Source organism: Nycticebus coucang, chromosome X (genome assembly GCF_027406575.1).
Source record: "Nycticebus coucang isolate mNycCou1 chromosome X, mNycCou1.pri, whole genome shotgun sequence".
Classification (NCBI taxonomy): domain Eukaryota; kingdom Metazoa; phylum Chordata; class Mammalia; order Primates; family Lorisidae; genus Nycticebus; species Nycticebus coucang.
In genome coordinates, this window is record NC_069804.1 from 2,037,105 (window position 1) to 2,060,622 (window position 23,518).

The 23,518-nt window shown below is 46.1% G+C and overlaps 1 protein-coding gene across 4 annotated transcripts in view; it reads left to right on the plus strand.

The window, feature by feature from the left end:
- The window catches only part of XG (Xg glycoprotein (Xg blood group)), a 56,870-nt gene that overhangs the window by 25,097 nt on the left and 8,255 nt on the right, over positions 1-23,518 (plus strand). For 2 of the 4 annotated variants that reach the window (XR_008377523.1, XM_053579347.1), the window contains exons 4-11: positions 2,219-2,275; positions 3,784-3,846; positions 10,371-10,436; positions 13,320-13,388; positions 16,864-16,926; positions 19,911-19,958; positions 20,664-20,699; positions 22,685-22,795. Coding sequence is in view for 1 of the 4 variants with exons in the window: in XM_053579347.1 (XP_053435322.1) it covers positions 2,219-2,275; positions 3,784-3,846; positions 10,371-10,436; positions 13,320-13,388; positions 16,864-16,926; positions 19,911-19,958; positions 20,664-20,699; positions 22,685-22,795 (513 nt within the window). In the remaining 3 variants the exon portion in view is untranslated. The remainder of the gene's footprint in view (positions 1-2,218; positions 2,276-3,783; positions 3,847-10,370; positions 10,437-13,319; positions 13,389-16,863; positions 16,927-19,910; positions 19,959-20,663; positions 20,700-22,684; positions 22,796-23,518) is intronic. The other 2 variants (XR_008377525.1, XR_008377524.1) reach the window with 2 other exon arrangements.

The window sequence follows — 23,518 nt, forward strand, 5'->3', positions numbered from 1 at the left end:
CCCTCTCCCCCAGAGCCCCACAGGATGGCAAGAGGTTCCACTGAGAGCATCACATCTTGGGAGCCAGAGGTGTCCACCTGCCCCTTCCGGGTGAAGTGAATTCCAAAGTGTGTTGTCTGCCAGCAGCTGGGAGGGAACCAGGTTTCCTGCTAGGGGAGAGGTTTGGGACCTAAAATGAGAGGTTATTCTAAGACATGAATTAAAGGCAGCAGAGTCCTCGTTCTGTGTGGGCAATGTGGCCACTCAGGCACCAGAGGGCTGAATTTGAAAAAGAAGCCAGCACATGGGTTAAGGCGGGTGGGAATATAAGGGGTCAGGGGTGGGGAAGGAGTGGGCGATGAAAATTTCCCGGCATTCGTGGACGTGGAGGCTGCAGACACTGTGAATATTATACACGGACTGGCCCTAAACTGCTCGTTTTAAAGTGATGAATGGCAGGCAATTTCCACCTTCAGTTTTTCATTTTTTGTTTGTGTGCTTTTCTTTTGAGACAGAGAAGGGAAGAAAAGAGGGAGAGAGTGAAAGAGGGAAGGGATGAAAGAAAGAAGGAACTAAGGAAGGGAAGAAGGGAGGGAGGGAGGGAGAGAGGGAGGGAGGATGGCAGAATGGTTTGCAAAAGACAAAAGGACAGGAAATTTTCCTTAATTACATCATCTTGGATAACTTAGTCAATGTACCTTCAACATTGATGAATTACGTCTGCAACATCACTAAGAATACACCCCTAAACCACAAGAGGCAGTTTAAAAACACAAGGCAGGTGATGGATACCCCCAGTGAAGAACAACATTGATGGCAGTTGAAACCTGCATTCAAGAAACCTGTATTATGGAGACATACTTGTGCACTATTTTTTTTTTTTTAATGGTCTAGAGAGGCAGGTAACCGTTACAAATGGGCTATTTGATTTCCTTCTGTGGTAAAGGGTTTGGTAAGACAGCAGTTACTATTTTTTTTCTTTTTTGAGACAGAGTCTTACTCTGTCACCCAGGCTAGAGTGCTATGGTGTCATAGCTCACAGCAACCTCAAACTCCTGGGCTCGACCCATCCTCTTGCCTCAGCCTCCCAAGTTGCTGGGACTACAGGCACTTGCCACCATACCCAGTTAATGCTTTTTTTTTTTGCAGTTTTTGGCCTGGGGCTGAGTTTGAACCTGCCACCTCTAGTATATGGAGCCGGTGCCCCACTCCTTTGAGTCACAGGCACCTCCCCACCACCCCGTTAATTTTTTTATTTTTAGTAGAGACAGAGTCTTGTTCTTGTTCGGGCTGGTCTTGAACTCCTGAGCTTAACCAATCTACCCATTTGGGCCTCCCAGAGTGCTGGATCACAGCTGTAAGGCACCGTGCCTGCCAGCAGCTACTATTTTAAAAAGAGAAAAGAGTTGGGCAGTGCCTATGGCTCAGTGAATAGGGCGCCTGCCCCATATACTGAGGGTGGCGGGTTCAAACCTACCCCAGCCAAGCTGCAATAACAAAAAAAAATTGCTGGGGCGTTGTGGCGGGCGCCTGTAGTCCCAGCTACTCAGGTAGCTGAGGCAAGAGAATCACCTAAGCCCAAGAGTTGGAGGTTGCTGTGAGCAGTGACGCCACAGTGCTCAACCCAACAAAGTGACACTTTGTGTCTACAAAAAAAAGAGAGAGAGAGAGAAAAGAGTTGCACATAAATAAAAATATAATTTCTTCTTGTTTGGGTGTTTTTCCCCCTGCTTTTTAAAAATTAAAATTAATCCTTATTAATTTATGCTGGTAGTGCCTAACAGGGTCAGGAGGGAACAGAGTTTATAGGTGAGAGCACTTTGAAACAGACCACGGGAGGTTTGGAATCATCCCTGCCAGCAGGACTGTTGGTAAATTTATCCTGCAACCGTTCTTTACGGATTTATTTTGGGATTTTACCTGTCACCATAATGGCAAGGTGGCAACATTTTCATCTGGACACGAAAACAAGCTTCTGGGAATAAACCTGAAAGTTTTTTTTTTTTTTTTTCTTAAGTTGCAGGCTTGAGGTTTTACTTCTCTCTAGTGACTGAGTGATTTTTAGCCAGACAATGGTAACCTGTAAACACACCGGGAACAGAAACTGTGAAGAAGGAAATGAATGAGTAATGTCATGGATGGGTTTGTTTTGCAGGCTGCTCCTAAGTGAAAGCTCCAATTCTCTTTCCTTTCCTCTCTATTTTTCCCTAACATCGCAATGTCATTTTCTTCCCCACAGATATCTACCCCAAACCACCTTACCATCCACAGCCCGGACATCCAGACAGCGGTGGAAGTGAGAACTCTTGAGTTTTGCAGGCTGCAAAGTGACCACGAACTTCCCTTCCCTTCCCTTCCCTTCCCTTCCCTTCCCTTCCCTTCCCTTCCCTTCCCTTCCCTTCCCCTTCCCTTCTCTTCCCCTCCTCTTCCTCTTCCTCTTTCCTTCCCTTCCCTTCCTCTTCCCTTCCTCTTCCCTTCCTCTTCCCTTCCCTTCCCCTCCTCTTCCTCTTCCCCTTCCTCTTCCTCTTCCCTTCCTCTTCCCTTCCTCTTCCCTTCCTCTTCCCTTCCTCTTCCCTTCCCTTCCCCTCCTCTTCCTCTTCCCCTTCCCTTCCCCTCCTCTTCCTCTTCCCCTTCCCTTCCCTTCCTCTTCCCTTCCCTTCCCCTCCTCTTCCTCTTCCTCTTCCCCTTCCCTTCCCTTCCCCTTCCCTTCCTCTTCCCTTCCCTTCCCTTCCCTTCTCTTCCTCTTCCCTTCCTCTTCTCTTCCTCTTCCCTTCCCTTCCCTTCCCTTCCTCTTCCCTTCCCTTCCTCTTCCCTTCCTCTTCCCTTCCCTTCCCTTCCTCTTCCCTTCCTCTTCCCTTCCCTTCCCCTCCTCTTCCTCTTCCTCTTCCCCTTCCCTTCCTCTTCCCTTCCTCTTCCCTTCCCTTCCCTTCCCTTCCTCTTCCCTTCCTCTTCCCTTCCCTTCCCTTCCTCTTCCCTTCCCCTCCTCTTCCTCTTCCTCTTCCCCTTCCCTTCCCTTCCCTTCCTCTTCCCTTCCCTTCCCTTCCCTTCCTCTTCCCTTCCCTTCCCCTCCTCTTCCTCTTCCCTTCCCTTCCCCTCCTCTTCCTCTTCCTCTTCCTCTTCCCCTTCCCTTCCCTTCCCCTTCCCTTCCTCTTCCCTTCCCTTCCCTTCCCTTCTCTTCCTCTTCCCTTCCTCTTCTCTTCCTCTTCCCTTCCCTTCCCTTCCCTTCCTCTTCCCTTCCTCTTCCCTTCCCTTCCCTTCCTCTTCCCTTCCTCTTCCCTTCCCTTCCCCTCCTCTTCCTCTTCCTCTTCCCCTTCCCTTCCTCTTCCCTTCTTCTTCCCTTCCCTTCCCTTCCCTTCCTCTTCCCTTCCCCTCCTCTTCCCCTTCCCTTCCCTTCCCTTCCCTTCCTCTTCCCTTCCCTTCCCCTCCTCTTCCTCTTCCTCTTCCCCTTCCCTTCCCTTCCTCTTCCCTTCCTCTTCCCTTCCCTTCCCTTCCCTTCTTCTTCCCTTCCCTTCCCCTCCTCTTCCTCTTCCTCTTCCCCTTCCCTTCCCTTCCCTTCCCTTCCTCTTCCCTTCCTCTTCCCTTCCCTTTCTATTTTTCTCTAACATTGCAATGTCATTTTTTCTCCACAGATATCTACCCCAAACCACCTTACCATCCACAGCCAGGACATCCGGACAGCGGTGGAAGTGAGAACTCTTGAGTTTTGCTCCCTTCCCTTCCCTTCCCTCCCCTCCCCTCCCCTCCCCTCCCTTCCCTACCCTTTCTATTTTTCCCTAACACTGCAATGTCATTTTATCCCCATAGATATCTACCCAAAGCCAAAACCACCTTACCACCCACAGCCGGGACATCCAGACAGCGGTGGAAGTGAGAACTCTTGAGCGTTCAAACTTGCCCCAAATACAATTTGGTCACCTTTGCTTTGTATTAACCAGTAGTTGAAGTCTGTTTGATTTTTTTTTTTTTTTTAAGAGACAGAGTCTCACTTTGTCACCCTTGGTAGAGTGCTGTGCTATCACAGCTCACAGCAACCTCCAGATCTTGAGTCTCACTTTGTCACCCTTGGTAGAGTGCCTTGACATCACAGCTCACAGCAACCTCCAGATCTTGGGCTTAAGCGATTCTCTTGCCTCAGCCTCCTGAGTAGCTGGGACCACAGGCACCTGCCACAACACCCAGCTATTTTTTGTTGCAGTTTGGCCCGGGGCTGGGTTAGAACCCACCACCCTCGGCATACAGGGCCAGCACCCTACCCACTGAGCCACAGGCGCTGCCCTCTGTTTGCTTTTGAAATACGTCTGTGAATAGCTCCCCTGAACAGAATTGAGTTTCTTTCTTAACCAGCAGGTAGCAAAATAAAATAAAATAAAATAAAATATAAAACTGGAATGGACACAGTTTTAGTTTTCCTTTGCTCTGACACCTGAAAGGGACCACCAAGAGCTTGGAAGACATTTATTTATTTATTTAATTATTTATTTTTTCTTGTTGGAGATTCATTGAGGGTACAAGAAACCAGGTTACACTGATTTGCATTTGTTAGGTAAAGTCCCTCTTATAACTACATCTTGGAAGACATTTTCCCATTATTGTCACGGAAAACCCTTTTTTTATTTTATTTTATTTTTATTTATTTATTTTTTGTAGAGACAGAGTCTCATTTTATTGCCCTCGCTAGAGTGCTGTGGTGTCACACAGCTCACAGCAACCTCCAGCTCCTGGGCTTAGGCGATTCTCTTGCCTCAGCCTCCCCAGTAGCTGGGACCACAGGCGCCCGCCACAATGCCCTGCTATTTTTTGTTGCAGTTTGGCCGGGGCCAGGGTTGAACCCGCCACCCTCAGTATACGGGATCGGCGCCCTACTCACTGAGCCACAGGCACCGCCCTGTCACAGAAAACCAATGAGGCTGAGAGAAAAGTTCTTTTTCTAACTTTTTTACCGTGCTCCAGATAACTAGTTCACTCATTTTTTTTTTTTTAAAGCCCTCCCGCGCTGTGCATTTTAAGCCATTTTGTCTTAATGTCTCCATTTTTTCAATTTTTCCCATACACTTCTGCATGGATTTAGTATACATCACTGTTCTAAAAAAGAAAAAGAAAAAAGAATAAAACCGTCAGCAATTCCACAACCCTAAAAACTTAAAATTTGATCAGACACGATCAAACGTGAGCAAGTATGAAGTTAGCTGAGTTGTGAGGGCTTCCGGAAGCTGCCTGGAATTTGTTCTGGCATTGAACTCTGTACTGCCCAACGAGGTTTTAATTCTGTCCAGCCCCACCCCCTCCAGGTGGATACAAACTCTTGTCTTTCTCCAAGGAGTCATTAAAAATAGAAGCATTTATACTCCATGCTTAAAAGATTTGACATGGTCCCTTGTAACATGCACCATAGGTGTAGTAAACGAGGTGAAGGCTGTGTTAACTAGTTTGATGTAAGCCTTCCAAATTGTATTTAAAATCAGCACATTGTACCCCATAAATGCATTAACGTATACATGATAAAATAATAATAATAATAATAAACACAGGGTGGCTCAAAGGAGTAGGGCGCCAGCCCTTTTGCCGGAGGTGGCAGGTTCAAACCCAGCCCTGGCCAAAAACTGAAAATAAATAAACACATAATACTTGAAAAAGGAAAAAATGAAAATAAAATAAAATAAAAATAGAAGCCGACAGGTAAGCCACCAATCTTCCCTTTCTGTGTCCCCTACCATATTACCGTCCCAATGCCGCCAACATTTCCTCCCAGTATTTCCTCCCAGTGTTTTAAAAATGATAAATGATTGTCCCATAGACTGTGGCTATTTGGCAAAGTGCTCACAGATATTCATTCCACGTCGAAAGCCGTTTTTGCTCAAATAAACCTGGGCCACGCGGGGTTGAGCAACTTGCGGTGGGTTTTTCCCCCAGTGCATTCGGTGGCGCCTGTGGCTCAGTGAGTAGGGTGCCGGCCCCATATGCTGAGGGTGGCCGGTTCAAACCCAGCCCTGGCCAAACTGCAACAAAAAAATAGCCGGGCGTTGTGGTGGGTGCCTGTAGTCCCAGCTGCTCGGGAGGCTGAGGCAGGAGAATCGCAGAAGCCCAAGAGCTGGAGGTTGCTGTGAGCCTTGTGACGCCACAGCACTCTACCTGAGGGCGGTACAGTGAGATTCTGTCTCTACAAAAAAAAAAAAAGGCTGGAAAACACCTATAGGGAGAATGAGATGGGGTCGGTGAGGCGAGGGCTGAGAAGCACCGGTGGTCTGGCCCGTGCAGGTCCCACATCACCTTTGCTTCATGTTTTCCATCCTTGGTGTTTTGCAAATTCTGCTTTAATCTAACAGTTTATGTCTGAGTAGTTTAGGGAGATTGCTTTAAGAGATCAATTTTTGAATTGGCATATTGTTATAGGGGCCATGAGTTACGTTGATTATTGTTTATTATGGGTCGTGGGTTGTGGTGATTACTGAAGTTTAAGTGTTAATTACTGTTGTTTAAAATAGGAGTTGGTGTGGTTCTTGCTTTTAACTTTTATGTATAAAACCGTGATTTGGGGAATGGAGGAAAAGAACCGTCTTGGAGAGGCTACTCTCACTGTTCTCCAGAATCTCAGCTTTCTGACGAATAAAGTTGGGTGCACCCGTCCCCATCTTTGTATATTGATTGACAGCGACACATGGCCGGACCATCTTCATCCAGTAACATGTTAGCTGAGTCGTACTGAAGATTGGATGAATCTGGAGCCCTAAGAAAAGCCATGTGGGTGGGCCAGGTGCAGTGGCTCACACCTGTAATGCCAGCACTCTGGGAGGCTGAGGAGGGAGGATTGCTTGAGCTCAGGAGTTTGAGGCCAGCCTCAGCAAGAGTGAGACCCTGTTTCTATTACAAATGCAAAAACTAGCTGGGCATGGCGGAGGGCACCTGTCATTCCAGCTCCTTGGGAAGATGAGGCTAGAGGATCACTTCAGCCTCAGGAGTCCGAGGTTGCTGTGAGCTATGACACCACAGTGCTCCACCCAGGGTGACAGAGTAAGACTCTGTCTCAAAAACAAAAAAAGAAAGAAAGAAAAGCTGGATGGGGAAAGAAAGGCTCAGCCTTTGTAGGGTGCATCTGCGACTCTGGGCCTGATTTCTGATTTGCACCTCAGGAAAGAAGAACGTTGCTTCCTAGATTTGCTTTGTGATGCTGTGTGATGCCTTTAACACAGAAGTCCTGGATTCATCATGAATGTCGAATGTGAGAAGTATTTTCCATAGCACAGGAGGAAAGCAAGACACGGAAGACAGAAAAATGAAGCTGGTTAGGGTGCAATTATTGGCACTGCAAGAAACTCTAAACTATGTGCTTGCCCCAGGCTAGCCCACACTCCTGTATAGGGAGCTTGAAGAAGAAAAATAGAAGAATCCTGGGAAGAAGCATGCAAAGTCGCTCCAGATGGGGTCTTCTGAAATTCCCCTAAAGCATGTGTGTGCCCCAGGCTAGCCCAAGCTAGCCCAGGCTAGCCCACACTCCTGTATATGGAGCTTGAAGAGGAAAAATAGAAGAATCCTGGGAAGCAGCATGCAAAGCCCCTCAGATGGGGTCTTCTGAAACTGTGTCTTGGCCAACAAAGGCTGTCACAGGTGGGTGACCTGGGGGAAGTTCTTCCACATAGAATGTTCTGGGCTTTTAATATTTTCTCAGTTCCTTCTTGCCCTTCCTGACTTTATAGGCAGCCACGTTAAGGTGACTGAAGCCATCTCTGAAGATGTCCTTCTCTTAGAATTACCCCAAGGGGAACCCGAGATTCCCTTCTGTCCGAGCCTTCTCGGAATCTGTTCCTTTCTTTTTTTTTCTTCCACAGACCTTGGGATTGAATTTTCCACCCTCCTGTCTGTCGACTCCCTGCCTCAGGTCTGGGCTTGCCCGTGTGCGGGACCCCGGTGTTGTTCTTTGATTCTCATGTCTCACACCAGCTGTGTTCGTAGGACGGTCATAAGGACAGCAGCACCAATTCTATTTGGCAGAAGCTGTTTGGGGCTGAATCGTGCCTTGCTGCAAATGCATAAAGCGCTGACCCCGGGCACCTCACAGGGTGACCTCATGGGGATGGGCCTTTCAAGAAGGGATGAATGTAAAATGAGCTCACGCATTTTAACTAACCCACCAGGAGTGGTGTCTTGATAAGGAGACACGTGAGGACAGGGACGCACACAGAGGGACGACCACGGGGGGGGGACTGCAGAGAAGATGGTGTCTACACACCAAGGAGAGAGTTTTATGGAGAAAGCCCAGCCATCTCCTCCATGGAGGTCATGGCCATATGTGCACCGGAGGATGTCTCCTGCAGCCTGTAAACTCTGAGCTGTACCCTGCAGCTTGAAAAAGAAAAATAGAAGAATCGTGGGAAGCAGCATGCAAAGTCCCCCCAGATGGAAGCCACAACTCACGCATGACCAGCCCGGGTGTCTCCATCTAAACCCACAGGATCTGCAATCTCCCACTCTTGTAGGGTTTGAAACACCTCCAAAAAGAATCTACTCTGACACCTGAAAAGAGGGCCACAGTCTGCCTGGATTTCTAGAGCCCTGACTATGAAAACCAAAGTCATTGCATTAGGGCTTAATTAAGGAAATGCCATGCTTTATTTATTTATTTATTTATTTTTTGAGACAGAGTGTCACTATGTCCCCCTCGGTAGAGTGCCGTGGTGTCACAGCTCATAGCAACCTCCAACTCTTAGGCTTAAGAGATTCTCTTGCCTCAGCCTCCCAAGTAGGTGGGGCTACAGGTGCCCACCACAACACCCAGTTATTTTTCTGTTGCAGTTGTCATTGTTGCTTTAGCTGACTCAGTATGGATTCGAACCCACAAGCCTCGGTGTATGTGGCAGGCACCCTCTTCCCACTGAACTACAGGTGCCGCCAATGCCTTAATCTAAGGCAAATAGGTACCTTCCAGGCATGCTGGGCACCGGGGTAGAGGGAAAATGAAGTCGGTTCAGAAAATACTGAGTCTCCAGCCCCGTGGCAGAAAGGTGCTGGAGGTACACACAGACACACAAAGAGCTTACATAGATTATTTAATTGCGGAAGTGTAAACAGCAGCAAAGGACATTGAAACTAAGACAGGAGGGGTGAGTGAGGCTTTGCCAGATGACATGTGCGTCCTTTAAATATTTATAAAGTGCACGGGGTGGCAGCCAGAGAGGGAGCCCTGCCAAGGAGGGCGGCATATACAAGGGTCCTGGGGCCAGAAGCTCGTGAGTGTGGGGTCAGCATCAAGGGCAGGTAGAGGGCAATTGCAACACAAGTTTTAAACAGTTCACATGAGGGGATATATCCAAGCAAGGTGGGCATGAAACACACTGCAGAAAGGTCAGACGCTGTCATCTGAACATCAGTGACCGACTTCTATAAACAGCTGTGGCGTTTGTCTTATGCGTTAACATTGCAATGCCTACTGCCTTGTTAATGTTAGAAATTGGGAGACTTGTTGCCATAAGAACTCGGTGAAGAGATTCTGGGCACAGAAATGAAAGTGTTTTTAAATTAATTTCATTGAAATAAATTTAAATTTATGTGTTTTGAATTAATTTAATTAATTTTGTAAGTGTTGGCTATGTGATTCATTGATTGATTGATTTATCTGCAGGTTTTGGCCAGGGCCGGGTTTGAACCCACCACCTCCAGTATATGGGACCCGTGCCCTACTCCTTTGAGCCACAGGCACCACCCTTATTTATTTTATTTTTTTAGAGACAGAGTCTCACTTAGTCACCCTCGGTAGAGTGTCGTAGCATCACAGCTCACAGCAATCTCCAATTCTTGGGCTTAAGCAATTCTCTTGCCTCAGCCTCCCGAGTAGCTGGGACTACAGGCGCTCACCACATGCCCAGCTATTTTGCTGTTGCAATTTGACTGGGGCCGGGTTTGAACCCACCACCCTTGGTATATGGGTTCAGCACCCTACTCACTGAGCCATAGGTGCTGCCCTGGCTATGTGATTTAAAGGCTCCACAAAAGCTTTGGGGAGGGCTTGGTGCCCATAGCTCAGTGAGTAGGGTGCTGCCACATACACTGAGGGTGGCAGGTTCAAGCCCAGCCCGGGCCTGCTAAAAACAATAATGACAAATGCAACCAAAAAATACCCGGGCGTTGTGGTGGGCACCTGTAGTCTCAGCTACTTGGGAGGGTGCTGAGGGAAGAGAATTGCTTAAGCCCAAGAGTTTGAGGTTGCTGTGAGCTGTGACACCATGGTACTCTACTGAGGGCGACACAGTGAGACTCTGTCTCAAAAAAAAAAAAAAAAGCTTTGGGGAGCACATATAAATTTTTCCTTTTTAAATATATTTCAACATTCTTATTTACAGATGGTTCTTACCTGAAAGATGACATTATTTTCCTGAAATCACCCTATTGTTTTCCAACAGATATCTACCCCAAGCCAAAGCCACCCCTTTACCCGCAGCCTGGGGATTCCGGCCACCACGGTGGAGGTAAGGAGAGTTACAATCTGTTACCAAAGGGTTTGGATACCATTTATCATTTGTTAGCTTCAAATTCTAATCTCTGTGGTGAAAAAAGAACCAATTTTGAAATGCACAGAGATTGCTTTGCAAGGAGTCCAGTTCTGCTACTGGCCAGCCCCTGGGAGGAATTTGACTAAATTCATTGGAAATAATACATTTCATTTTATTTTATTTTACTTTATTTTGTTTTGTTTCATTTTATTTTTGCATCACTGGCAGACAAAACAACACGCACCCTAAGATATCTGGTGTTACGACACAGGAAAGCAACTCTTTTTCTCTCCTTGGTTGTTTTTTTCCCCCTGTTTACTGAGTTTTGCTTTGCCTCTTTGCCCAAGTTCCTACATCATTTTGCACATCGACATTCGTGATTGTGTCTCGTCATGAACATGAGCGCAGAGTCGAAAAAGGGACGCTTGAGGGAACATTCAAGGTGGAAGCACCTCCCAACCCCCGATCTCAGCGCTGGGGAGAACATGTGCAGACAGGTGGATGGTGGTGGAAACCAATATAATCTCATTGTACTACTGTTTACCTGCCTGGCCATCAGAAGGTCCCTTGCTTCTGACTCTTGTGACATTGCTTGGACTTTGTCTTATGTATATTCCTGGAGTCCAAAGCATGCTCTGTGATAGCCAGGGAGATAAACTTTGGGCTTGTCCAAACACCATTTCCCTTGGTCTTGCATGTAAATATTCATATGCCTTCCCCAGAAAACCTCATGGTGCATCACCTACCCGCCAAGCTCATGCAAAGTCTGCAAGACTCACCTCCTTATCCTAAATGGCGTTCCTTGAGCGCCACACTCTGCCTGGCCATCCCGACTTCTGTGTTACTTGGCTATGCTGTACTAACCACCCTCTGACTTTCAATGCCTCATGACATTTATCTCTGTGTCTAAAGCTGTGTCCAGCACCAGTAAGTTGTGGGTTAAGGTCAGTCGAGTGATCAATCCCTGAGGTCAAACCAGCCTACAACTCAGGCCAGAGAAGGAAGACTCACCCCTAAATCTCTTCGCTGGGGTAAATAGCTTCAGCTCCACTTGCTGGAAAGCTCTTTTTTTTTAAATTTATTTTTTATTTTTTTATTAAGTCATTAAAACATAGATCACGTACACATTAATGCCTTTATGGGGTCCAATGTGCTGATTTTATATACAATTAGGAATGCTTACATCAAAGTTAATATACCACTTCATTTACTCAATTATTATGTTAAGATGTTCATACTCTATACTTAATAGATTTGACATGTACCCTTGCAATATGCACCATAGGAATGGTCCAACTCAGAGATCTAAAAGTGGACCTGCCGTTCGACCCTGTACTTCCTCTACTGGGTTGTATATCCAAAAGATGAAAAATCACTTCACAACAAAGATATTTGCACCAGAATGTTCATTGCAGCTCAGTTCCTAATTGCCAAGTCATGGAAGAAGCCCAAGTGCCCATCGACCCACGAATGGATTAATAAATTGTGGTATATGTACATCATGGAATATTATGCAGCCTTAAAAAAGATGGAGACTTTACCTCTTTTATGTTTACATGGATGGAGCTGGAACATATTCTTCTTAGTAAAGTATCTCAAGAATGCAAGAAAAAGTATCCAATGTACTCAGTCCTATTATGAAACCAATTTATAATTACTCACCTTTGCATAAGAAAGAAAAATCACAACTATAGCTCAAGACAAAGGAGGGAAGCGAAGGGGCATTGGAGGGGAGGGGAAGATTTGCCAGAAAGGTCTTGAAATGGGCCTCCATTCCCCAAAGGCTTGGGGCTTGAGATTCACGGCATCGTCCAGCAAGACGTTAATAAGGGGGTTTTTAATCTAGGGTGCCCCCTGATCAAAGTTGTGTTAGGAAATAGCCCATTTCAACCTCCTACAATGGACCCTCTCCTATTCCCTGCAGCCTTTGGTTTAATCTTGTGGATTCCAATGCGTCTCCAACTTCACAGATTTATTTGAAGGCAGGACCAGATTGAGGGACACTCAGTTATCCAAGTCCCCCAAACTCTTCCAAAGCAAGGGAGTATGATACACATTTAATAAAGCCCACAGTGTGTTTCTTGCCCCCAGGGTGACATTGACACTCGTTCCTGTGATTTCTTAGGGACATACACAGACGGGATTATTTCTATGTGGACCAATTTCCTCAAAGAGGAAATACAAGAGTCCAGACTTAATTATGCGTGGCGGGAACCACAAGAAATAGGTCTATTTAGATCTAGATCTTGTTCTGGTTCCAAGCTGCTTGCTGGACGACGCACAGCCTCAGAAGGGGGGTGGGGCAGCGCATGAACTTGGCTGTTAGAACCTTGTCAGGAAAGTGAAAGGAACTTTAGGAAACAGGGCTTTGGAGCGGTATTGGTGGGTTGTTGGGGAAGCTCTGGCACCTTCAATTCTGAGGGCGTCAGGACCACCTGTTTTTGCAAGGGCATCTTTGCTGACTGGGAAAGAAGCAGGTGGGACTGACGGGTCAGGCAGCCCCGAGCAGAGACAAAGGGATGGGGACATGCAAAAATTTGTCAAAGATGGTGTGTGCAAAGGCTCTGGGGCAGGAGGCACCCAGTAAGGGTGGGGGCATTGGAACTTCAAGAGAGAGCTATGTGGGTGGTGCAACCACACCAGGTCACAAGTGTCATCCCAGCTCAGGGTCAGCCCTCCCTCTGAGCAGGTGGGGCCCTTCTGCAGGGGGACTGGGCTCTGCTCTGCATACTCTGCCCAGGAGCACCGGTGATGCTGCCCATGACGGTCAGAGTGCTCTTGTCCACAAAACTCCAAGTCTCCAGACACGGATGGGCGTTTGAAGGGACCCCTGGGGGATGATATATCTCTTCCCTGCAGGTTACCTGAATGATGTGGACCGTGATGACGGACGCTACCCACCCAGGCCCCGGCCCAGGCCACCTGCAGGTAGGCGGGACCCCTGGATGTGCCCGGAGAGGGTGGGCAGTAAGGCCTGAGGTCACAGCGTGAGGGCCACGACGTTGGGATTGCATGTATAATGTGTGGTCATTTCTATGTGTGGGCAAGTGGGTTTCTGTGTGTAGACTCGCCCTTCTTTTAATACACACATCCTTATAATTCTGCAGATGTGTGTATATCAACTTTTATACATAGCTGTGTATCTGTGTGTATATAAACTTTTATACATAGCTGTGTATCTGTGTGTATATAAACTTTTATACATAGCTGTGTATCTGTGTGTATATAAACTTTTATACATAGCTGTGTATCTGTGTGTATATGAACTTTTATACATAGCTGTGTATCTGTGTGTGTATATACTTTGTAATATATATATATATGTCCATACACTTTTATACACTTGGATAGATGCTTGTGTGTACATATGCACATACACCCTTTTATATACACACAGGTACATTCCTTCACATATCTATCTTTGTCTGTGAACGTTTTGCACAAGTAAAGGTTTATATAAAGGTTTATATAAACCTTTACTTGTATGTATACATCGTTATGTGAGTATAGGTTTATATATACATAAATGAATGGATTTATATATATTTTATGTGCGTATGTAAATACATACGCTTTTCTATATGTATATATTTATCTTTATTTTTATATATTTCTTTATGTCTCTACCTCTATAGCTTTATATATATGTATAACTTTAAATACGTATGTATATATTTATACACGTATATACCTTTAAATATACATTTGTATGTATGTTTATATGTACATAAATGTCTTTATATGTGTATCTATGTATATACAAACCTTTATATAAGTAATACGCCTTCATTTATGTATAGACATTATATGTGTCTGTGTGCCAGGCAGGGTCCTTTAAGATGTGTGGAGCTGGTGGTGACTGACTGAAGAAAAGTAAAGTTAAAAGTGTCAAGATACAGCTCGGCTCCCGTAGCCCAGTGGTTATGGTGCCAGCCACATACACCAAGGGTGCCTGGTTCAAACCCAGCCAGGTCTGCTAAACAACAATGACAACTGCAACAAAAAAAAAATAGCTGGGCGTTGTGGTGGGCTCCTGTAGTCCCAGCTACTTGGGAGGCTGAGGCAAGAGAATCGCTTAAGTCCAAGAGTTGGAGGTTGCTGTGAGCTGTGATGCCACAGCACTCTACTGAGGACAACAGAGTGAGACTCTGTCTCAAAAAAAAAAAAAGTGTCAAGACATAAAAAGGCAAGAAACATAGAATAGAATTTTTGAAGGTGGGAACAGAGGTGACTGGCAGTCGCTTGTGGGGTTTTAGCGAACGGTCCTGAGTTTTGCCCCACTCAGCTTTTATTGAAGGCTATTGTCTCATTTAGTGCAGAGGGTAAGTTGAGGAAGGGAATAAAAACGTCAGCAGTTTCTCTGAGTAAGCACGTTAGTTCTTACTCTGTCTATGATCATTCACTTCAAGGGTCTGAGTAGCCCTGAGAAATCCGAAACCTGAGCCCTGTGTGAGGGCAGCCTCCTGTCTGTAGTCACAACACAGACACCTTGGGGAGATTAATCCCCACTACTTCTCTGTGAAGCAGACACCCTGACAGTGTCAGGCTCCTCTGAAGTATCTGTGAGACACAAGAATTTTCCTCAGATCTTCGCCAAGAGGCATGTTCCTCTATGATAAGGGAGTATAAGCCCTCTTGCCCATATTTCAGGCCTTGAGCTGTTCCCCTGATCTCTGTCCTGGCCATAGTACAAATGCCCACCATGGGTATTTGCTTTGACTGTTGAGTGGGCAGGGCCCAGCCTGGATACTGTCCCCCAGACTCAGGTCTTGCGCTAGCTTCCTTCCATGGCCATTCTCTTCTTCAGACTGTTTATAGACCCAGCAGGGGTGTTTGCAAGCTGTATCCCTTACAGGCCAGGCTTCTCAAAAAAGCAGTAACTGCTCACATAAGTAATTTAGCTGCTGGTTTATTTTATTTATTTTTTGTTTTTAAATTCTAATTGGAAGCATTTTTAAATTCTAATTGGAAGTTTATTTTTTATTTTATTTTAATTTTTTGCAGTATTTTAATTTTTTGCAGTTTTTTTTTTTTTTTTTTTTTTGGCCGGGGCAGGGTTTGAACCTGCCACCTCCCACATATGGGGCCGGTGCCCTACCCCTTTGAACCACAGGTGCCGCCCCTAGCTGCCGGTTTAAAAGCAAGCTAGCGAAACTGTTTTTATTCTGCCTTGCGCTGTTTATTTCTCTGTTTTTCCTTTCTCTGGGTGTGTTTTCCTTTGTCTAGCATGGAGTCTTGGGTCCTCATTCTCTCTGCATCTATGCACACAGTATATCCACACATACGTTTCTGTTTAGATACAGGCATCTATATCTTTAAATATGTTTATATATCATTATATGTACATATCTGTACATATGTATATGTTTATTTATCATTAAATGTACATATAGTGCATATATAAACATATGCATATTTGTTGATAAACATTCACATATTTCTTTATGTTTGTGAGTGCATATGTGTGTGTGTGTGTGTATATATATATCCCTTTATATATGAATGCACACTTACCTTTAGGTGTATGTATATATGTGTACACCTTTGTATCTTTATATACACAGAGTGACACATGAGAAACTTTTTTTTGTTTTGAAACAAGGTCTCAGTATGTCACCCTCGGTAGGGTGCCTTGTCATCTATATGAGAAACTTTTTTTTTTTTAAATTTAAATCATAGCTATATACATTAATGCCATCAGGGGGTTGAAAAACTCTTTTTTTTATATTAAATGAGAAACTTTTAATATGACATTTTCTCTATATTGGGGAAGTGATCGCCTAAAACGCATCTTTCCTAAACAAATGAACATACAGGAAATAGGAGAGAGGGGTGCTCGCAATGTTGGGCTGGAGAGCGTAACGTTCTGGGCCTTCTGTTCAAGCATGTGGGTTTCTGGCCTGTCCGCGTTTCTGTTTCAGAAGAGGTCCAGGGCTCACCCTGGATAATCTGAACAAGGGGATTGGGTCCGCTCATGTTTTCTGCAGTAGTTACTCCAGAAGGCTTTGAACTAGAGCTAATTGCAATAATGATCATCAAGAAAATCGCTAGTTCTTCATAAAAAGAAAGTGAATGACAACATTCACAGTCGGGATCCTGTGTGCAGCGTGCTTCGGACACAAGGAATTCTGCACAGGGGTGGCCGATGGCAGCTGCAGAGTGAATCTACATTAATTTGCAGCTGTTGGGGAAAATGTCTGTCCCACAGGGGCAAAGTGCCTTTGTTAGCTGCAGCTCAGTCTTGGAGTGAGTTTCCCCCACAGAGGAGATGGAGATTGGGTGGGTTAGCTTGGTGAAGTCCTGGGGCTGCTCTCTGTGGCCCTCCTAGGTGTGGCTTGTAGCAGTGAGGCAGACAGACTAACACCTGCTGGACACCCCTGCACTCTGCTTCACTGTCTTACAGGAGGAGGTGGTGGCGGAGGTGGCGGAGGTTACCCCAGTTACGACAGCTCCGGCAGCACGTATGGTATGCCCAAATTGGGGCATGCAGGGGTGGGTGGCAAGGCGGGCGGGTGGCATTTCTGGGGCTGCCTTACATTCTGGCTTGCGCCTGGTACCTGTGGTGTCCCCTGACCGTGGTTTTCTCTGCTCGTGTCTGTTCTGCTGAGAACTTCTCTGAGCTAGGTTGCCGTATTTCTGTTCCCTGGAAGGGCAGGTCTAGCTACCTGCACACAAACACACACACCCATACACACCCCTCTCTGTTTAGGTAGAAACAATCAGAGCAAAGAACCTACAAGACGAATTAGTGGGAGACCCCACGACACTTTGGAAATTTCTTAGGGAGAGAAGTTCCTTTACTTCAAATGGAAAACAGCTTATCGTGTCAAGGATGCCCAGAAATAAAGCACCGTTCCACGGGAGCCAAGAACACGTGCTTCACTTGGTTGAGATTTTTTGTAAAGAGAACCAGGGGACCTTGAAACCCTCAGATATCCTCCCATTCTGAAATGCCCTTTCCTTGATATCACAGTTGTCATTGGTGAGAGAAAAGAGAAAAAAAAAACAAAACAAAACAGCTGAACACTCTATGGTGTGATTTTAAACCGTTATCTTTATTGTAATGTCTGCCTTTTGTGAAGAGTTTGGACCACCTTCAGTAAGTTGAGTAACTGCCTTTTTATTTAAAATGAAATCAGTAGGACCTCTGTAAGTTGACCACCCAAGGGACTGTAACAAGCTGATAATACACAGAGGCGGTCACCATGAGGAACTCGGCCTGCTGTGCTGATAAGTTCACGTGGCGCCTGTCCCAGCTATGAAAATAAGGTCAACAGAAGGAGGTGGTCAGTGCAGGGAGGTGGGCAGCTATGAAGGGTCTTCTGCATTTGCCCAGAACAAGAATTTGTTTCCTTGCCTGTGGTCTCATTAGTTTTGGCCACCTCTGCTGCGGGTGTCATCATGAGCTTGGTTTTACAAAACAACAGCACACAGTGATGTGGGGACAAGTGCGATGCCCACTGGTCCAGAACTCCTTCCCTGCACAACAGACAAGCTTCAAGGAGGGACCTGCAGTCAAGAACCGTCCCTCTGCTTAAACTCAACGTGCTCTGCACTGTTTCTGCTTTGTTTTCACCATCTTCTGGCTGAAAATTTGAGTCAGAGAGCAAATTGGAATTTTGTTTTACAGAAATCCATAGTGAGTGTCTTATTGTCAGAGGTCCTCCATCCCCACAGCCTGGCCATGAGGAGATTTTTGCCCCATTCTGGATTCTCTGAAAATTCTTCCTTGATGAGGAGCCTTCCAAGAGCATTTTTTTTTTTTGTTTGTTTGTTTATTTTCCCCTTTGCCATATTCATAAGTTACAAGGAAATGACTCACACGGTGGTGTTCTTGGAATCCCAGATAAGTCTCCTGTTTTTTCAGAAAATTATATTTGCCCTTCTGTTTTCAGAAGTGGGGTCAGGGGCTTTGTCAGGCTCCCTTGGGTGGACCAAACATCACCCGTGAGGATGCCGCACTCTCTCTGTCATAAAATAGCTGTGCTTGTTGGTGAGCTCAGAAACAAGTTTAATGGTGTGTGTGCAGAGTTCATCGGGGTCTCAGAAGCTGCAGCCCAGTTTGGGGGGGCACGGCACTTGTTTGCTGTAGCTGGCCTTCCATTCTGCTCCTAGTGGGACCCCTGCCTGCTGCCCTGGGCTGGGCGAGGCCGAGTGAGCCTTTGGATAAGGCAGAGCAAGGCGAGGTGCTGTGAGTCACCAGCTCTGGGGTGCTGGGCAGGCCAGAGCAAGGCGAGGTGCTGTGAGTCACCCAGCTCCTCCCTGAACGTGGCCAAACATGTTTCGCATGTTTTTGTTCCATGTGGGGCATCCAGTGGGGAGGGCAGATCCAGCTGGGCAGGGCACGCTGCGCTGCAAATCTGCCCTCTCTCCTAAAAGTGGTGTCTCCTCTCTCCTTGGTGTGCAGACACCGCCTTCTCCCTGTGTCCTCACGAGGTCGTCCCTCTCTGCCAGTCTGTGTCCTGATCGCCCCTTCTTAGAAGGACAACTGACCTGAAGGGTCAAGGCCCACCGTTCCTTTAATCACCTCCAGCTACAGTCTGAGGTGCTGGGGGTCAGGCCTTCAACTTAGCAATTTGGGGCAGGGCACAGTTCAGCCCATAACACCCACCATGCCCTTAAGAATTATTTGATGAAATGATTCCTTAAGTTTTAAATAAAACCCACATAAATCATTGCCCTTCAAAATCAGCACCAAGCATTTTTTGTTTGTTTGTTTGTTTGTTTTTTCCGGTTACAAATCAGCCTGTAAAAATTGCTCTTAAGACACCAGAAACGGGTGACACATATAGGTCAGTCGGTAAGACATCAGCCCCATACGCCAAGGCTGGAGAGTTCGAACCCGGCCAGGTAAAACAACCATGACAACTGCAACCAAAAAATAGCCAGGCGTTGTGGCGGGCATCTGCAGTCCCAGCTACTTGGGAGGCTGAGGCAAGAGAATCACTTAAGCCCAAGAGTTGGAGGTTGCTGTGAGCTGTGATGCCACAGCACTCCACTGAGGGCTACAGAGTCAGACACTGTCTCAAGAAAAAAAAAAAGAGAGACACAGAAAGGAAGCATAGAGATGCCCCCCTTGGTTCTTACAGGCTGGAAACACCCCTTTATTGCTCGTGTGTGTGTGTGTGTGTGTGTGTGTGTGATTCTGTTTCTCTACCAGCACTGGCTGGGGTTTTCTTTCTGGTTTCAAAGAAAATGCGTTTGCACATCTAAGCCAGCCTCCCTGCAGGCAGTGATGTCCAGCAGCACGGTCCCCAAGAGGCAGGAGAACAGTCTGGGGCAGATGACACCTGTGCCCCCTCCCCGGCATGAGGAAGCCCATTTGGAACCTCTGCAGCCTGTGAGAGCGTCCTGCTTCAGCTGTGCCGAGCTGCCCTCCTCTGTGAGATTACACAGACTTCCCAAGCGAAGTCTCACAAGTTTGTTTCTGGCCTCTTTTCTGTTCTGCAGGAAGAGGGGGCGTCTCTCGACCCAACCCTCCTTACAGAAAAACTTATGGTAAAGAAATTATGTCTCCCAGGCTGTGTGAGGAATAACACCCCTTCCTCAGAGCACTAGCGGGCGGTCTGAGGGCTGTGGGGAGGGAGGCTGATGCTTTCATGGCTCATGGGAACTCACTTGCTACCTGGCTCCCTAATTTGCTCCTTCATCCATCACCAATGCTGGGGGGAAATGTTTTGCAGACCGTGCAGCCTTCATTTCTGGAAAGGAACTATGACCCATATACAGATGTTACTGTGTGTGCATACACACATGTGTGCATGCATGTATGAACATGTGTCTGCACACAGGTGTGCCTGTATGGTGTATGTGTGAGGTGTGTGCAGGTGCAGGTGGGCTTTGCATAATTGTGTGTGTGCACAGGCATGTTTAGGTGTGTGCCTGTGTTCCATGCCTGTATCTCCTTCATGTGGTTCTCTGCCTTTGTGTGTTGTGTGTGTGTGCACATGTATATATTGCCTAACCCTGAGATTTAAGCTGCCTCCTGTTCCCCAATCCCTGCCAGACATAGCATGTGCGTGACGCACGCTCCTCCTTCCTTGGGCTGGCTGCCTGTCCCTTCTTCCCCAATGAGAATACAAATCCCGTGCAAACAAGTGTTTTTGTGTGCACTGTTCCTTGTTGCGTCCTCCATATTGCCTAGCATTAGAAGGTACTCGACAAGTTCTGCTGAATAAACTCATGAATGTGTCCCTCTTACAGGTGGAGACGACCATTCAACTTACGGCAACCCACAAGGTAACTGATTGACTCGGCCACCCCATCATTAACTCAGAGCTGCTGGTGTATGCTCTGCCTGTAGGGGAAGAAGGGTTCTGAGGGGGCCCACCAAGACTCAGCGAAACCAGCTTGAAGAGCCGATCATCTGGGAGGGAGATGAACATAGGGACAGACCAGCTCAATTAAAGTCCAGGCAGGGGAGGCAGAGAGAAGAGGTCAGTGTGGACATCCATTTGGTAGTAAGAATTGATTGCACTTGTATAGATTAATACAGAATGGCAGAAAGGAAAGAGGTGTGTATCAGTCAGCTATGCTGCGTAACAAAAGATATCAAAATGTAGCTGCTGGGAGCAACAACAATTTATTGCAATCACCATTATGTGCCATCAACTTTGGGCTTGAATAATCCATTCTCCTTGTCTCTGAGTCCCCTTCCTCATCTGTGGTCAGCTGCAGGTCTGGCCAGCCGTATTGCCCATGTTGGCTGTGTCTCCTCATGTATCTGGGGCCTCAGATGGAGCAGCTCGTTTGAGGTACACGTAGGCTCCCATGTTGCTCTAGGAGGCCAGGCCGGGTTTGGTCACAGGATAGCCAGGCTGGATACCAAGAGAAAGAAAATAAGGATGCCCACCAGGCTTAGAACAGGTGAAGCTTCACTTTTGCCACATTGTTTTGGCCAAAGCTTCTGAGATTCTGAGGATGATGACATGGATCCCACCTCTTCATAGAAAATGCCACCAAGTCTCATTGCAGAGGGTGTGGGCACAGGAGGGAAGAACGGATGGCAACTTCCCTCGGGAGACGGGAGGAGGCGGCATTGTCCGACATAAAACAGATTCTTGCTCCCTGACATGGCTCTTCCAGCCAACATGGCAGCCTCATTCATGGTGAGGCCACGTATCCACCACCTACACCATGCCAGGCATATCAGCCCCGTCTGATATAAGGCAGCCATGGGTGGTTCTTTCAAGTGGAAACAATCATTTCACTTTTTTTTTTTTTCAGTTTTGTCATGTCAGTCCCCTTCCTTGGTTCTTTTCACAGGGAAACAAATCTTTATAGTAAGTTTGCCTTTGAAACTTCAATGAGCAGGACATTGAAAGCAGATCTACCCTGTTTCCCCAGAAATAAGACAGTGTCTTATTTTAAGGTGTGCTCCCAAAGATGCGCTAGGTCTTATTTTCAGGGGATGTCTTATCTTTCCTGTAAGTAGGTCTTACTTTTGGAGGATGTCTTATTTTCTGGGAAACAGGGTATCGTGCACTTTTATTTGTTGAAAAAAATATATTTTTTTTTGCATAAGAAAATGTTTTATGGTGGCGCGTGTGGCTCAGTCGGTAGGGCGCCGGCCCCATATACCGAGGGTGACGGGTTCAAACCCAGCCCCGGCCAAACTGCAACCAAAAAATAGCCGGGCATTGTGGCGGGTGCCTGTAGTCCCAGCTACTTGGGAGGCTGAGGCAAGAGAATCACTTAAGTCCAGGAGTTAGTTGGAGGTTGCTGTGAGCCGTGTGAGGCCACGGTACTCTACCGAGGGCCATAAAGTGAGACTCTGTCTCTACAAAAAAAAAAAAAAAAAAAGAAAATGTTTTATATATAAAAGGTACAAACCAATCCAATTCAACAAACAAACAAAGTACCAAGTTTCTCCTCTATGCAAAGCCTCACATTTTGTGAAATGTGAGAATGGGTAAGATGTGGTTAATAAGCCTCACGTTTTGTGAAACCAATCATTTTCTAAGGATTCCTCTTCATGATTTGGGATTTTATTTCCCACTGGATATGAGAGTGGGTGGGATATGCTAGAGAAGTTATTTACTTATTTATTTATTATTTATTTTTTTGCGGGGGCTGGGTTTGAACCTGCCACCTCTGGCATATGGGGCCGGCGCCCTATGCCTTTGAGCCATAGGCGCCACCCACTAGAGAAGTTATTTAAAACAAATGCTTTACTGTGGGGTGTGTTTTTCTCAAACGACCTTGCTTTCTTTCAACTCTTTCAGGTAACACGGTAGCAAAAATTGTATCCCCTATCGTGTCTGTGGTGGTGGTGACCTTGGTGGGGGCAGCGGCCACCTATTTAAACAAGAGGAGAAATTGCTTCCGGAATAGTGGTAAGTTTCATTCAAGTCATTTTTTTTTTTCTAGTTATAAAATGCGATTTTTTAAAAAATAAATACTTTCTGTGTCTTTCTCTAGCTTTGTTATTTCTGGTCAAGTCCAATACAGATGTTTCAGCTAATGCAGTGATTTTAAGTTAGGATTTTAATGTGGACTTAAAGAAGATTGGGAGAAACAAGTGTGAGAGTTTTAAGGAAGAACACTTCTCCTTTTGACTTATTTTTTTAAACCATTTTTTCTGATCTGCAAGATTTGGATTGACTGGCAAGGTTCTTAAACTACTAACATAGAGTGAAATATTGCTAAGCATTCAGCTATCCCAATACGGTTTCCTTTCACTTTGTTTTAGGGGAAATGTTACCCACAGGTGAGCCAGGAAAAATAACTGGGTTGAACATGAAAATTTTGCCCAGTCCTCACTCCCAAATAAAGCTAGAAAACCACTTAAATTATAAGCTTTTCTCTGAATTCAGAGAATTCAGGTCCAGACCCTGGAGAGAAAGGGCTTCTGGGTTCAAGGTTGAGTACTGACTCCTGGGTTGGGGCAAAGAGCCCCTTAAAGACACAATTATCAGAGGAGGGAGAAGGATGCTTCACTGAGAAACAGCGATGCAAATATTTTTCTTTTTCTTTCTTTCTTTTTTTTTTTTTTTTTGCAGTATTTGGCAGGGGCTGGGTTTGAACCCGCCACCTCCGGCATGTGGGGCTGGCGCCCT